General features: G+C 27.8%; 1 protein-coding gene across 2 annotated transcripts in view; it reads right to left on the reverse strand.

The window, feature by feature from the left end:
* Positions 1–2,685: 2,685 nt before the first annotated feature.
* LOC145755868 (cytoplasmic dynein 2 heavy chain 1-like) overlaps positions 2,686–12,931 on the reverse strand; it is a 34,335-nt gene continuing 24,089 nt past the window's right edge. The window contains exons 57-83 of one of the 2 annotated variants that reach the window (XM_082572106.1): positions 12,647–12,892; positions 11,999–12,212; positions 11,626–11,767; positions 11,319–11,428; positions 10,908–10,922; positions 10,536–10,634; positions 10,147–10,270; positions 9,892–10,055; positions 9,603–9,722; positions 9,317–9,451; positions 9,008–9,151; positions 8,674–8,829; positions 8,460–8,566; positions 7,925–8,081; positions 7,595–7,766; positions 7,354–7,421; positions 7,062–7,187; positions 6,512–6,622; positions 6,205–6,312; positions 5,670–5,808; positions 5,309–5,514; positions 4,856–5,019; positions 4,332–4,543; positions 4,061–4,209; positions 3,727–3,921; positions 3,529–3,645; positions 2,686–3,267 (exon numbers count right to left, since the gene is read on the reverse strand). In XM_082572106.1, coding sequence (XP_082428232.1) covers positions 3,109–3,267; positions 3,529–3,645; positions 3,727–3,921; positions 4,061–4,209; positions 4,332–4,543; positions 4,856–5,019; positions 5,309–5,514; positions 5,670–5,808; positions 6,205–6,312; positions 6,512–6,622; positions 7,062–7,187; positions 7,354–7,421; positions 7,595–7,766; positions 7,925–8,081; positions 8,460–8,566; positions 8,674–8,829; positions 9,008–9,151; positions 9,317–9,451; positions 9,603–9,722; positions 9,892–10,055; positions 10,147–10,270; positions 10,536–10,634; positions 10,908–10,922; positions 11,319–11,428; positions 11,626–11,767; positions 11,999–12,212; positions 12,647–12,892 — 3,859 coding nt within the window. In that variant the 3' untranslated portion in view covers positions 2,686–3,108. The remainder of the gene's footprint in view (positions 3,268–3,528; positions 3,646–3,726; positions 3,922–4,060; positions 4,210–4,331; positions 4,544–4,855; positions 5,020–5,308; positions 5,515–5,669; positions 5,809–6,204; positions 6,313–6,511; positions 6,623–7,061; positions 7,188–7,353; positions 7,422–7,594; positions 7,767–7,924; positions 8,082–8,459; positions 8,567–8,673; positions 8,830–9,007; positions 9,152–9,316; positions 9,452–9,602; positions 9,723–9,891; positions 10,056–10,146; positions 10,271–10,535; positions 10,635–10,907; positions 10,923–11,318; positions 11,429–11,625; positions 11,768–11,998; positions 12,213–12,646; positions 12,893–12,931) is intronic. The other variant, XM_082572113.1, reaches the window with a different exon arrangement.

Below are 12,931 nucleotides of genomic sequence, written 5' to 3' on the forward strand. Positions count from 1 at the left end.
TTTCTCGCGGTAATTAAAATGCAAAATCCCCGCTGTTTTGAAAAAAAAATTTGGCCGAAGTGTCCGGGGGCCGAAGTGTCTGGCATTCATTATTCACTATATATAAACGGATAAATTGAAACCGGCTGACAATATCTCATATATTCAATTTTCACAAATCGATTGTAATTCTTACTCATATATAAATTGACGTCAGTACTTTACTTAAAATAAAAAATATAGACGTATTACAGTCTGAGTATAAGGTTATAATAGAAAAGTACACCATTTTTTCAGATTGCCGCCTTGTTTCGCAAAATTGCCAGTTGGTTATTCATTTCAATCCGCTACGTAAAATGAACTCGTTATAGCGAACATAGTGTTTCCAATTTAATAATTTTTATTTAAATTAAAATATAATCATAGAAAGACAATTAAACGTATAATCAGAGATAGACAATTAAACATAAATTAGATGCTTAATGTATATTATTATTATTATATGTGAGCGCAGTTAACCGTAAAAGTAATTTTGTTATATGGTTATTCGTTACACAATACGTTAGCTTCGTTGACTTTAATTAGTGAAATTAAATGCAATGTAACTACAGTTATTGATAACCGTTAACGTTAAAATTTGAAAAACCGTTAACGGTAAAATTTCAACCCTTTGGCTTTAAACCGAATTTTAGTTAAGTTTGATATTTTTTTCTGTATTACCCTAAGGTGGTAGGTTTTATATTTGAGAAGAGTGTGTGTTATGACGTGGGAGCTATCCGTAAATGCCGGGCTTAAGGGCGAACAGTGTGGCAATGGTGCAGCTCGAACCCGAAACCTTTTGACACGTAGTCCGGACTAAACTTTAAAAATTTTTTTTTCTTTATAAGAGAGTTTTATTTAAAAGTCTTTAAAGTACAAATACACAAAATTACATTAACGGAAAGAAACAGTAATTACAAAAAAATACGGTTATCACAAAAAATAAATAAACCACGACAACTTAAAACAGAACATTCATATACACAAAAGTATATCAAAGTAATAAGTAACATCGTAAGCGTTATAGTCAATTTAACTGAGATTTTTCTCAGTAATTAAATTTTTAGATTTAAAAACATTTTTCGTTAAATAGAAACCCTATCAATACTAGGGCAGCATTTACGGACATTAGCCGTGTAAATTGTATATCGGACACACAAGAGAAAGCAATTTAATGTGTTTTTGGCACTTTCCCCAAGAATGAGTTGTTCAATATAAAAAAATATGGCCTTTTTAGTTAAGTTACAATCCAGCCGGTTTTTTGTTTCCAAAAAAAAGCTAATCACGGGACACGATAAAAACATGTGCGTGGACGTTTCGGTGCTTATCTTTCAAAACGTACAATATTTTGAGTCTAATTTTTCGAAAGCAAAAAGCGTTTCGTTTGTTACTATTGTCCTGAGGTTTAGTTTGATTTGAAAGGAAATTAATTTAGTTCCGAAACTACATTGATGGTGGTTTGTATATATTTTTTTTCAAATAATTAGTCTAATTATAGGTTATCGATTTTTCTTAGATCAACAAACCATTTAATTTGTATATTTCTAAGGTGATTTGGTGTTTTTGATAGCATTAACGAAAAACTTGTTTGACCTAAGGTAACCGATATGTTGTTCCATGTTTCGGGGATTGCGTAAATAAGATTTAAAAATTTTATATATTTTTCATTATTTGTTTCCATTAAATATTTTCTAATGCAATTTCGCCATTTATTTTGTAATAGATAAGGCGATTTATCAGTTGCCAGTAATCATGAACACCATGTTCTATAAATTTCCGTATTAAAAGAAGTTGTTTCTTGTACTTTAAATTTTTATTTAGGCCCGAAGCCTTAGGCTTTTTTCTTGAGCTTAATTTAGAGAACTCGCCTAACTTTTTTGGGCAATTAGTGTCCTTTTTAATTGCAATTTTCACACGTAAATATTTAATTTTCGTATGCAACAAACATTTCGTATTCCTCTATTTCGAAGTAGCTTGGAATCGTATCTGTTTTTAAATATCTTTTGTTCATAACAATCGTTCGTAGCTTTTATTTTGTCTGTTTTGTATAGTTTTATCTTATGTAAGCTGGCGTTGCATTTTTCGTTTAACTCTTCCGCCAAATCCACTACTAACTTTCTTGTTTTGCAGAATGCTACTAAATTAGAAAAAAATGCCAAAATGCTACTAAATTAGAAGATCTTCTTTTTTGGTTCTTTTAACAGGTCTGAAACTTAAAAAGTTAGGCTTTTCTAGCCCAATATTTGTCTCTTTTTGCTAAGGCTCTAGCGTAGCTCAAAACCATTTTTACTATTGACCAAAACAACGCGACGCGCTCAGTCGTGGTCTGCCGTAAACTCTTAAATTGAAGAGAAAGTTGTACGAAATAGTTCTCTAGCGCCAACTTGCGGTTGGCAAAATCTGGGCAATAAGAATGTGGCACACAAGGTGGTTATTTTTACCCTGTTATCCAAATTTAATATTTAGAACTCAGTTATCGTATATAACAATATAAATCTTTGACTTTATTAAGCAATCAAATTAACTAAACACTATAAAAAATTAATTTTTAGAATGAACAGCAACATTTAGACTTAAAGACCAACAACATACCAAAAATTCAAAAGAATTAATTCTTGAAAGGAAAATATTTGTTAAAAAAATATGTTGAGTAATAACATTGCCGAAAATAACAATACGATTTAAAATCAAAGATTTTGAACTATAATTAAAATGTCGAAACTAATAAAGGAATATTTTTATATGAAATTTTAAACAAAAAAATTTTTATAGCTAATTTAGATTTTTAGTTTTTATTAGCCAAATAATTAAACAAAAAACTACCTATGGATATTTACAGAAACGTTTTTCATATTTTCTACAAAGGATAATAGAAGTTTTAAATAATTTTTTATTTGTTTTCACAAAAAGTAAATTAAATGATTAATTTTAGTTAAAGTAAAAAACAACCATATTTAACGCAACTAATATTTACAGTAAAAAAACATATTTTCATGTTATATATTTGTTTAAATTACATAAAATAAACTTATAGCTAGTCTAACTACAACAAAAAAATTCTTACAAAATTTTCTAATAACAACTTTAAGCTTAATGTTGTTGTAAGATAAGAGCTGCACCACTTTGGATCCATGTCATATGATGACCACCACAGGGCACATCTATGCAAGTCACAATACTCTCGCGAGTAGAACTAGTATAAATTGGCAACGAAATGGTTTCTTTAGAACTATAGGGACCAGGCGTATTCTAAATAAATATTAGTAAAACAATAAAGACATACATTGGCAATGCCTAATAGTTTAAATGTATCGTAAGGAAACATTTTTTAATTTGGGCAAACAAATAGTTTAAGCAAAGTTATTCTTATGAATTTTGCTCACCTCTTGCAAAATCATTAAAATTTATGAAACTTTAAACTACATGGATAATTAAATTTTTTTGGGGGTTGTACATCTGTTAATAGTCGATCTGTAAATTAACTTTTAAATAATAAAATTGGTAAATTACTCTGGGTATCCAGGCAGCATAGCAAGGTGGAACAGTTGACACAGTTGCAGAATCTCGCTGATTTTCAGATAACCTTATACCATCAAAGGAACAGCCTTCCAATTGTAAACCCCCCATCTATATGTAATTCAATAAATAAATAGCTTAGATATCAAATAACAAATTATTACATAAAAACTGAAAAAAACATTGTCTTACCTTAATATTTAACTTTGTGCCAGGAATTGAACCCTTCCAGGAGCAAACAAGTTTTAATTCGTCCATTGAAACATGCGATTCTCGAGCTGTTTTTTGCCTTACAGCATTTAAAAAAGTGTTAGGATGAAAAAGATCTGCAAAGTCAAGTTCGGTTGAGCCCAATAAAGATCCTCGTTCTGCCTTTTCTACCCAAACCTGTGTCGATATAAAGTTTTAAAAAAGCTGCAATACTATTCCAATTTACATTAGTCATGATAAAATGGCAAAATGTCAACCTATTAACATGTTTTTGTTTATTAATTTCCTGTTATGTTAAACACTAAAAAAAACTTACTTGTAAAGCCATGGTTTTAGCAATAAGAGAATGAAGATATTGCATTGGATCATCTGGTCCCTCCCACATACTAAACCACTGTATTGGAGTTTGTTGTTGAAGAATTGAGTTAGCAAGAAAGTGAACCTCTGTTGTTAATAACTGAGTGCCTAACATTATAAAATAATTTTCTGTTTTGTTTTAAAAAACTGTTTAATTTGTTTTTCCAGCATATAAGTTTATGTGTTGTAAAAAATAAAAAAGTAAACTGATGTAAAATTAGGCGATATACCTCTGATAACTTTACTAAGAGCTGAGAGAGTCTGATGAACTTTTTGTACCAATTTGACAGCATTGTATCGCTCCAGCAGAACAAATTGAAAAACTGCAGAATCCCCTGAAATGGTGGGTGCATCAAGTTTGGCATGCACGACGCTATTACTTCCTTGGTTAAGTCGTTTCCATAGTTGTAAAATTGGACCTAGCTCAGATTGCCATGCTTCCCTGCAAATAACTTATGTTTTAAAAACTTGTTTTGGACAGTTTTTAATAATAAATATACTGTTTGCATATGCTGCAAATAAAAAAATGTAAAGAACAAAAAATTTAAAAATCTGATAAAAACGATAAATTCTATAGTTTATACAGTTCTTATAAAAAATAAAATAATATAATATATATTTGTATACAGTCATTATAAAATAAAAAAAGGCATTTAATAAAATTAAAGTTTTAATTTGAGTAAAATAATATTTGATCACTTTACAAAGGTAAAAAATAACTAATATTTTACAAACAAAGGCAAAAAATTTCAACCTGTCAAATTTTGCTCCGGCTTTAACCGATCTCATTAAGGTTTTAAGTTGTGAAATAACTTTTTGTGAGTTAATCTTCTGTGCCGATCTTTCTATATTAGCGGGAAGACCAAAGTATGCAGGAGAGTCATCATCTGGTAATTGTTCAATAACTGCTTGGTAGTCCTACATTTCAATAATAAACATTTTTTTAATAAATATACAAAATAAAACCTAAAGTAATGCAATTTCAACTAAATTTAAATAGCACACCCATCAGAGTTTAACTGTTTTCTCATTTTTTTAATACTTTTTTATTAATAAAAGTTTCATATTAATAAAAAAGTAATATATGTGATCAAAGTAAGTTTAAATTTTTAACACTGTTATAATAACCTGAAAATATCTCAACCATTAATTTAACTGAAAAAAAGGATGTATCACTTTTTTGCATTTAAATGCTGAAGTGGCTAACCTTAAGTTTAGTTGAAGAAGGCAGAGAAATATTGGCCACCAATCTCTTTCCATGATTTCTGCTAGATGACCCAGAAAACAAACCAGGGTCAAAGTATTGTTTCAGATACTCAATTAAAACCCTCATATCAAAAGTGTTATCCACCCTACCACCATAAATGGCATTTTCCATTAAACCTTGCATAAAATTCCACTGTATTTCTTGATCTTTAAGAAAGGAATTTATTTAATATTTAGAAATAACAGAATTCGTATAAATGTATTAAGTTATGCTTGTTAAACTTTATTATATTACTTTCACTGTCATTTAATTTTTTTTAGTGTTATCCAACTGCATATGTTACATAAATGTAAAAACTTACTTCCGCAAAGTTGATCAATAATATCTGAAGCTACTCGAAGATCACCAAGCGAGAATTCATAAAATTTCGTCCAACCTTGTGGTATAAAACTTCTTCTCTCTTGTACAACTGCATGAAACCATGCTAATGCAAATAGAGACTAAAAAAAAATAATTTTTACTACAAATGTTTTTAAATTCTTTTTTAGTGAATTAAAAAAACATTTTTTTACTAGAAGTATGTTTCCAAAAAATTAACGGGACAGTGCAGCTGTAGAGTGAATTTTTTTAAATGTAAAGACAAGCTTACTAACACAGTATACTATACATTACTTTAACAACATTTGTTTAGGTTGCGTGTTACATGTAAGTATTTGTGAACCAATAAAACTTTGCCTAACAGATAGACTTTCAAATTTAACAACCTAATTTTGTTTGTTATGATTTCCAATAACATATAACGTCTCATGTCATTTGGCTCTTTATCTTAATTTCATGAATTAGAAACTTTTAACTTAAAACCAAAATATCTAAAATTGATAAAAAGATCTTTGTACCTGTGATCTAATTACAGAAGGTCTTGACTTTTTCGACCCGTTTTCCACAAATTCAGAAGTCCAACTATCGTAAGTTCGTAGTAAATTTTTTTTAATTCCAGGAGGAGACTAAAAAAGATTAAAAAATTAGCAAAAGTTTTTAACAGTTTTTTACAATATTTTAGGTCCTTTTAACAACTAAAAGTTAGGCCTTCAGAAAACAAAATCAGAATGTTTATGGCTATAATTAATAACTATTTGATCTCATAATAAAACAAAAATACAAATGATTAAACATTTTAAAAGATTGTTTTAATTTTCTTTTTACTTCATATGTGATTTTAAGGCTAGATTGTAACAAAATTGTTGGAAATTTCGAATGAACTTCAGATGTTAACCACAATCTGAAGTTTTGACTTGGCTCCAACGAATTCAATTCCTTAAAAAATATTATTTTTATGTGTAATTTAATATTTAAAAAAAAAAAAATTTAATAATGTCTATATTTTTTTAACAAAAACGATTGTTTAAAACAATTTTTTATCATTACTAAAATAATAAGTTAAGATTGAGTAATGTTATAACTACTAAAGAAATCATGAACTACATATCATTAAATATTCTTTATTTATAATTTAAATTTATTTATGATTATTTTTAGTAAAATTCAGTTTAAAGAACAACCATTAAATCAACTTTAAAACTGTGGCCTTCAACTTTAATATTTAATAGATTTAAAAAGAACTTTATTTTTTACTAAATAGCGATTTGAGCTATAATTTATAAATTAGCCAGTTTTAAAATCTTAAACCTTTACTTATACTAAAGTCTAAGTACTTCTCATCAAATAAGAAGTAACATTAACAGAAAATACTAACTTTTTCTAATATTGCCAACCATGATGTAACAAGATGTAAGTTCTTTAAACATAGCCACTGTCCATTTCTTGAACATTCTCTTACTAACTGCATTGCCACTTCTGCTTGACCCTGGCCCATGGCAACCTAAATACATAAAAAAACGCAAATTAAAAATGACACCAATAATAGTTAATATATCGTTTTAACCAACATAAAATTTATTGATTTGCAATAAAAATTTACCACAAAAATTTTTTTTTGTTAAGCTTTAGAAATTTCAAATATACAAAAAATTAGATTAAAACCTTACTTGAAAATAATTTTCATCACCAACAGTTGCAGTGGCAAGTTCTTGTAACTCTTGGGATGGATCAGCACCTAACAAAAATTTAAAAAAACTATTTAAAAACACTAAAAAAAAACTAATACTTTAAAAACCAAATGTTTTCGTTAAAAAATTTTTTTACTGTGAAAAATTACCTTAAACGTTGTAAATTAAGCTAAACACAATTATTAAATTTTCGACGCTTATTAATTAAATATTTTTTTACCCGCAGATAACACTATAAGAATTGGTTCTGACGACAAAGTAGACCCTGATTCAAATAATCGTCGTAAACTTGTTGCTGGTGGGGATATTTGTCTTATATTTAATGCTCTTGAAGCAAACATTGACATTGCACTTTGTAAGCGATCAGGTCTGATAGCTTGAACCACTAAGATCTTAAGTTTAAAAATAAAGAATGTAAAATTTTTAATTTTATAACTTTTGTACTGTAAAAAGATTTTATTTAAACAGTGATGAAAACCATTAATAATTTGCACAGAAACAGATTCAATTTTTTAAATAAAATTCTTTTTGTTTAAAATTAGTTAAAAACCTGTTGAAAAGGTGATATTTTAGCTGCAATGATTTTTGGAAATTCTTGCTCACAATGAGAACTTCTCGAAAACTCAACCCAAGTCCCACTGTTTTCTAAGTCTAGGTTTTGATATAAGGAGGGAAAGGTAGATTTCAATGTGGCAACATACCGATGTCTAAAAACAATTAATTTTCATGTTCTGGGTCCAACAACATTTTGATAATGCCTTTATATCTTTAAATAAAAAACTAGCATATTTAATAATTCGTTTTTGTCTTTGCAATCCTAAATAATGTTACAGTTTTCTTTTAAGAGTTATTTTTTAAAGTAAAGATGGCAACTAGAATGAATATTTTTGATTATAAAACAATGAACTTATCGCAATATATGTTAAAAATAGGTTGTTGCTTACTTTTTACAAGTAAAGGCTTTAACACATGTTAACTTAAAAGTCACATTCATTAAACTTACATAAAGAATGTTTTGAAGTTTGAAATATTTTACTTGTAAACAGCAAAAACCTTGATTACCACATTTTTATATACACACAAACCTGTCAGATTCTACCCAAACTGGGATATTGTCTCTACTTTGTTTTTTTTCTTCATTATTATTCAAAACTGAATTACCTACTTTTAAACCAAGAAAGTATTCCCATTCCTTTAAATCAAACATGTTAAGTGTTAGGTTAAAAAGGTTGAATTGAGTCATATCAAAATGTTGTTTTTGGTTTTAAACATTAAAATTAAAAAATTTAAATTAACTACCTGTTCACTAAACATTTTAGGGTGAATACCATGAGCAAGATGAAAGGAAAACATAAGTCTATTTTCCTTAAACAAAGATCTTGTAATATTTTCATACACTAACCATTGCACATGTGAACTTAGTGATTTAATTCTTGAATTTGTGTCAGCATGATCCTATTTAAATATTTTATTTTAAAATCCGATTTGATATGTTCCTATCCCATTCATTTAAAAATCTTTATAAAGTGCAAAATTACAAGTATGCACTCGTAAAATATTTATACAAAAGTTTGCTCAATATAACTTGTACAATTCTTCTTAAACTAAGCAAATCCTAAAAATAAATACTTACGGTTTTTACATGTAAAGCCTTTTGGAATATACGCAAAAAAGAAGCCAGACTGAAGCGATACATGTTGTTAATTTTACACAAATCTGTGATTAAGAAATAAATTGTACTTCCACATTCAGCTAAAGGAAGGTAGGCATCTCGCTCCTAAATAAAAAGTAGCACGAACAGAAATATAAAAAAGTAGCACAAACAGAAATAAATATTTAAACTACATAAATCTCAAAATTAAAACTTAATTTTTATTTTATCTAGCACTAATCAAATAAAATACAAACAGTAAGAAAATATATTATTATCATAAACACTTACTTGATCAAGTGAGATTTCCATTTGCTGAGATTCTTCAAGTGATTCAGTTATTGTTAAACTACTTGCTTTTGTTTGATTCAGACTCTCGATTAAAATTTTATTTTCCAGTATATTTCCTTCTGCTTTAGCCAATTGCTAATAAAATATCAAAATTATGACATTTTAAAGATTTGTTAATGTTTCTTAAATTTAGGTTATAAACTGTTTATTCTCACGGTCACATACAATATAATTTTTCAATTTTAAAACAACTGTTAGATTTAAATTTCAAGGCAAAAAAACTAACCTCTAACAAACTATTTTCCAAATTTGCCAATTTAATTTTTAAGTCCTCCTCATCATGAAGAAGTTGAGTCTTTCTTTGTTCCAACTCTGGTTTTTCATTTTGAATAGTAAGTGCTAGCAACTAAAAATAATTTTTATGTTTATGATTTAAAATGTTAATAATATCTAAGTTGGGTTAGACTAACTCAGTATAAAAAAGTTTACTACATACAACTTTGCACTTTAAAGTCAACTAAAGATTACATTACAAAATACTGATAAGCATTTTAAATATTTTAAAGCTAATTTACCTGTCCTTTAAGGCCAGCTCTTGTGGTAGTAAAATTGACCTCGGAAATAATACTTGCAGCATCAGGAGGAATATCTGGATGCGGATTGCGAGTTGTCATGAACAACCTGAACTCTTCATTGTAATCTACTGTTTTTTCACCCAGTTGCACAACATACCGAGGGCCTGTAAGCAAAAAAATGATTTAAAAAAAAGATAAGATTAAAAGTTTCAAAACAAAAGTGTTTTATCTGAATTTAAAATAACAACGACTAACCCAAACTAACAAGATCTCCTCTCAATAAAGGAAACAACACAGGTTCAATATGGTCCATTTCCTGAATAAGTAAAGTCTTGCCAAACCTTACAGCCAACTCTAGAGTGGTGCCAAAGTTTGAATCCTAGTCAGATAAACTTTGGTTGTTAAAGTATATAATATCATTATAACCAATTTAAATTAGTTGTACATAAATTGCACATCAGTACATGTATTAATAACCTAAGTTACAAAGAAAAAACTATAAAACTCTTACTTTAGTTGGTTTTTGGCACACAAAGCCATATTAAAAAATAAGTTTATTGTTTTTACAAATAAAAAAGAATTTCAATAAAAACAGGCCATTTATTAATTAATATTAATATGTTCTTGTTGTATAACAAACTGACCTGTTGGTTAACAACTTCCAACCTTGAATTTTTAAGGTGATTTTTAAGCCAATCAGTTGCCCTTGAAGATGGATCAACAAGAAAGGGACGAACGGAACTCTGTAAATAAGATAATTTAAAAAAATACTATTTGTTAACCATTTTTTGTATATTTATTTTAGATTTAACTGGTATTTTTAAATCAGTTAAAAAAATTAACAAAACAGCTGCATAAAACCACAAAGCAGAATTAATTATTTCACAACACACAGCGTTGTCAATAAATATTAAATATTTGTGCACGGACAACTCTTAAAATTAGTAAGAAGCACAAGTCCACTACAAAGCACAGTTTTACCAATTAAAATATGCATACTAAAAAGCGAATCTTACCTTAAAGTCTGTCATCTATTTTTGCACATAAAATAATAAACAATATTGTTACAACAGTTTAAAAATACAACAAAATAGATGTTATTCAAAAGTTACAGTATATATTTAATAAATCAGAATTGAATAATGAAATTGACATTAAACAGAATTGACTTAAAATGACTTCTACTAACACTAATCATTTTCTTTAATTAAAATGCAGGTTTTATATAAGATTTAGATTGAAATATTCACAGTTTTAGAGCCTAAATTATTATATATAGAACCAACATTTACATATAAAACAAACTTAATGCATGAATATTAGACATGAGTAAAAAATAACTCCATTTAAAAATACATACTAAGCATTTACAAATTTAAACGTAATAAAAACCCAATGTTAAAAAAAGTTTAACATCAAAATCTTACTTGTAATATTATAAGTGCATTCTCCATTGATAGTTCATCAGAAGGTAAACCTTCAGCTTTCCATAAAAGTTGCTCACTTTCAGTACTTAAAAATCTTCGAAAGTCAAAATCTATAAAAATTAAAGACATTACATAAAATTATATTTCTAATCTAACTACCAGCAGATTTAAGGCAAACAATTTTTGTCCAAATATTTTAAGATTTTTTAAAATTATACATAAAACCCTTATTTAATAAAAACAGTTAACAAAAAATTATAGAAATAAATATAAAATATGTTTAAAATTTTTTTTAAAAGTAACACACGTTGTAGTTGTGTCATTTCCATCCAATGGTGCAGCATCTTTCTTCTTAAATCTTCAGAAGCTGAAGGAAGATATGTGATAAATGCTGATGCAAGTTGGGCACATGCTGGAAGGTGATTTAACTCTGTGGAAAGTGTCTTAACCTATATAACACAATTTTTTAAAAGAATTTTGAAATTTTCTTTCCAAGAAATTACTTTTTACTTTAAACATTGCCTAGCATTACTTAAAAAACACCTTGTGCAATTATATAGTTAATCATCTTAGAAATTTTTAAAAATAAATAGTGCCAGTAAAATAAATATTACTTGTAATAAAAACATACTTTTATGTTAAAAATACTAAACATATACAGTTTAGAACACTAAAATCACCTGATCATTCCATCTAACATGTTCATCACTTAATTTTCCAACCAGTGTTTCTGCAGCAACAATAGTTTCATTTGCTTTATCAACCTCAATTCTCAACTGTGCAGCTTCAGTTGTTCTTTTCTCAAATTTATTTCTGAGTTCAGCGACTTTGTTGTCAACTTCATCTAACGCTTTACTTAGTTTATCAACTCTCGATTCTGCTTTTTCAAGATTTCTAAACAGACAATTTATTTTGTATTATAAGGTATTATTTTGACAATAAAAAAGTAATATTAACTTCTTAATTATAGTAGTTTACTTAAGTTATTTTTATTAAATTTTAATTGGATATTTGATCCTACTAACCACCACACAAGCCATAAAAGACAATACATTTACCCACAAAACAAAAAATAAAAAAGCGTAAATCGCGTAAACTGTAAATTACAATAAAATATTTTTCCTGCCTATTGTTTTTAGTCTGTCTGTAAATTTGTTTTGCATTTAAGTCTCGACTCTTAACTGATTTATTGTGTTTTGTTTTAAATATTTACCCATAAGCGAGTTTTACCAATCAACTTAGCTGCTTTTAAATCAATTTTGTTTAACAAAACATAGATTATGTAGGGTCGGATTTTTAACCACGATTTAACTGACAAACACATTTACCTTTTAAGTTTATTTTGCTCTTTTTCCAAGGGTTCAATTTTTTCCAAAACTTGTGAATATTTAACATTTGCTTTTACCCATTCAGCCAAAGGTGCTGCAGCAGTGCTAGCACGTTGAGCATTTTTTGCACTAAACGATCTTGCATTGTTTTCCAAAAGTTCCATAACAGAGTCCCGAATTTCTGGAGTTATGTGACGAGCATTAAAATTAATAATGTCTTCCTTAACGCTTCGCTTTGCCAAAAAACTACATAAAATTATTTAATTTAATAATGTTATTTTTTGG

Source organism: Corella eumyota, chromosome 1, assembly GCF_963082875.1.
Source record: "Corella eumyota chromosome 1, kaCorEumy4.1, whole genome shotgun sequence".
NCBI classification, from domain to species: Eukaryota; Metazoa; Chordata; class Ascidiacea; order Phlebobranchia; family Corellidae; genus Corella; species Corella eumyota.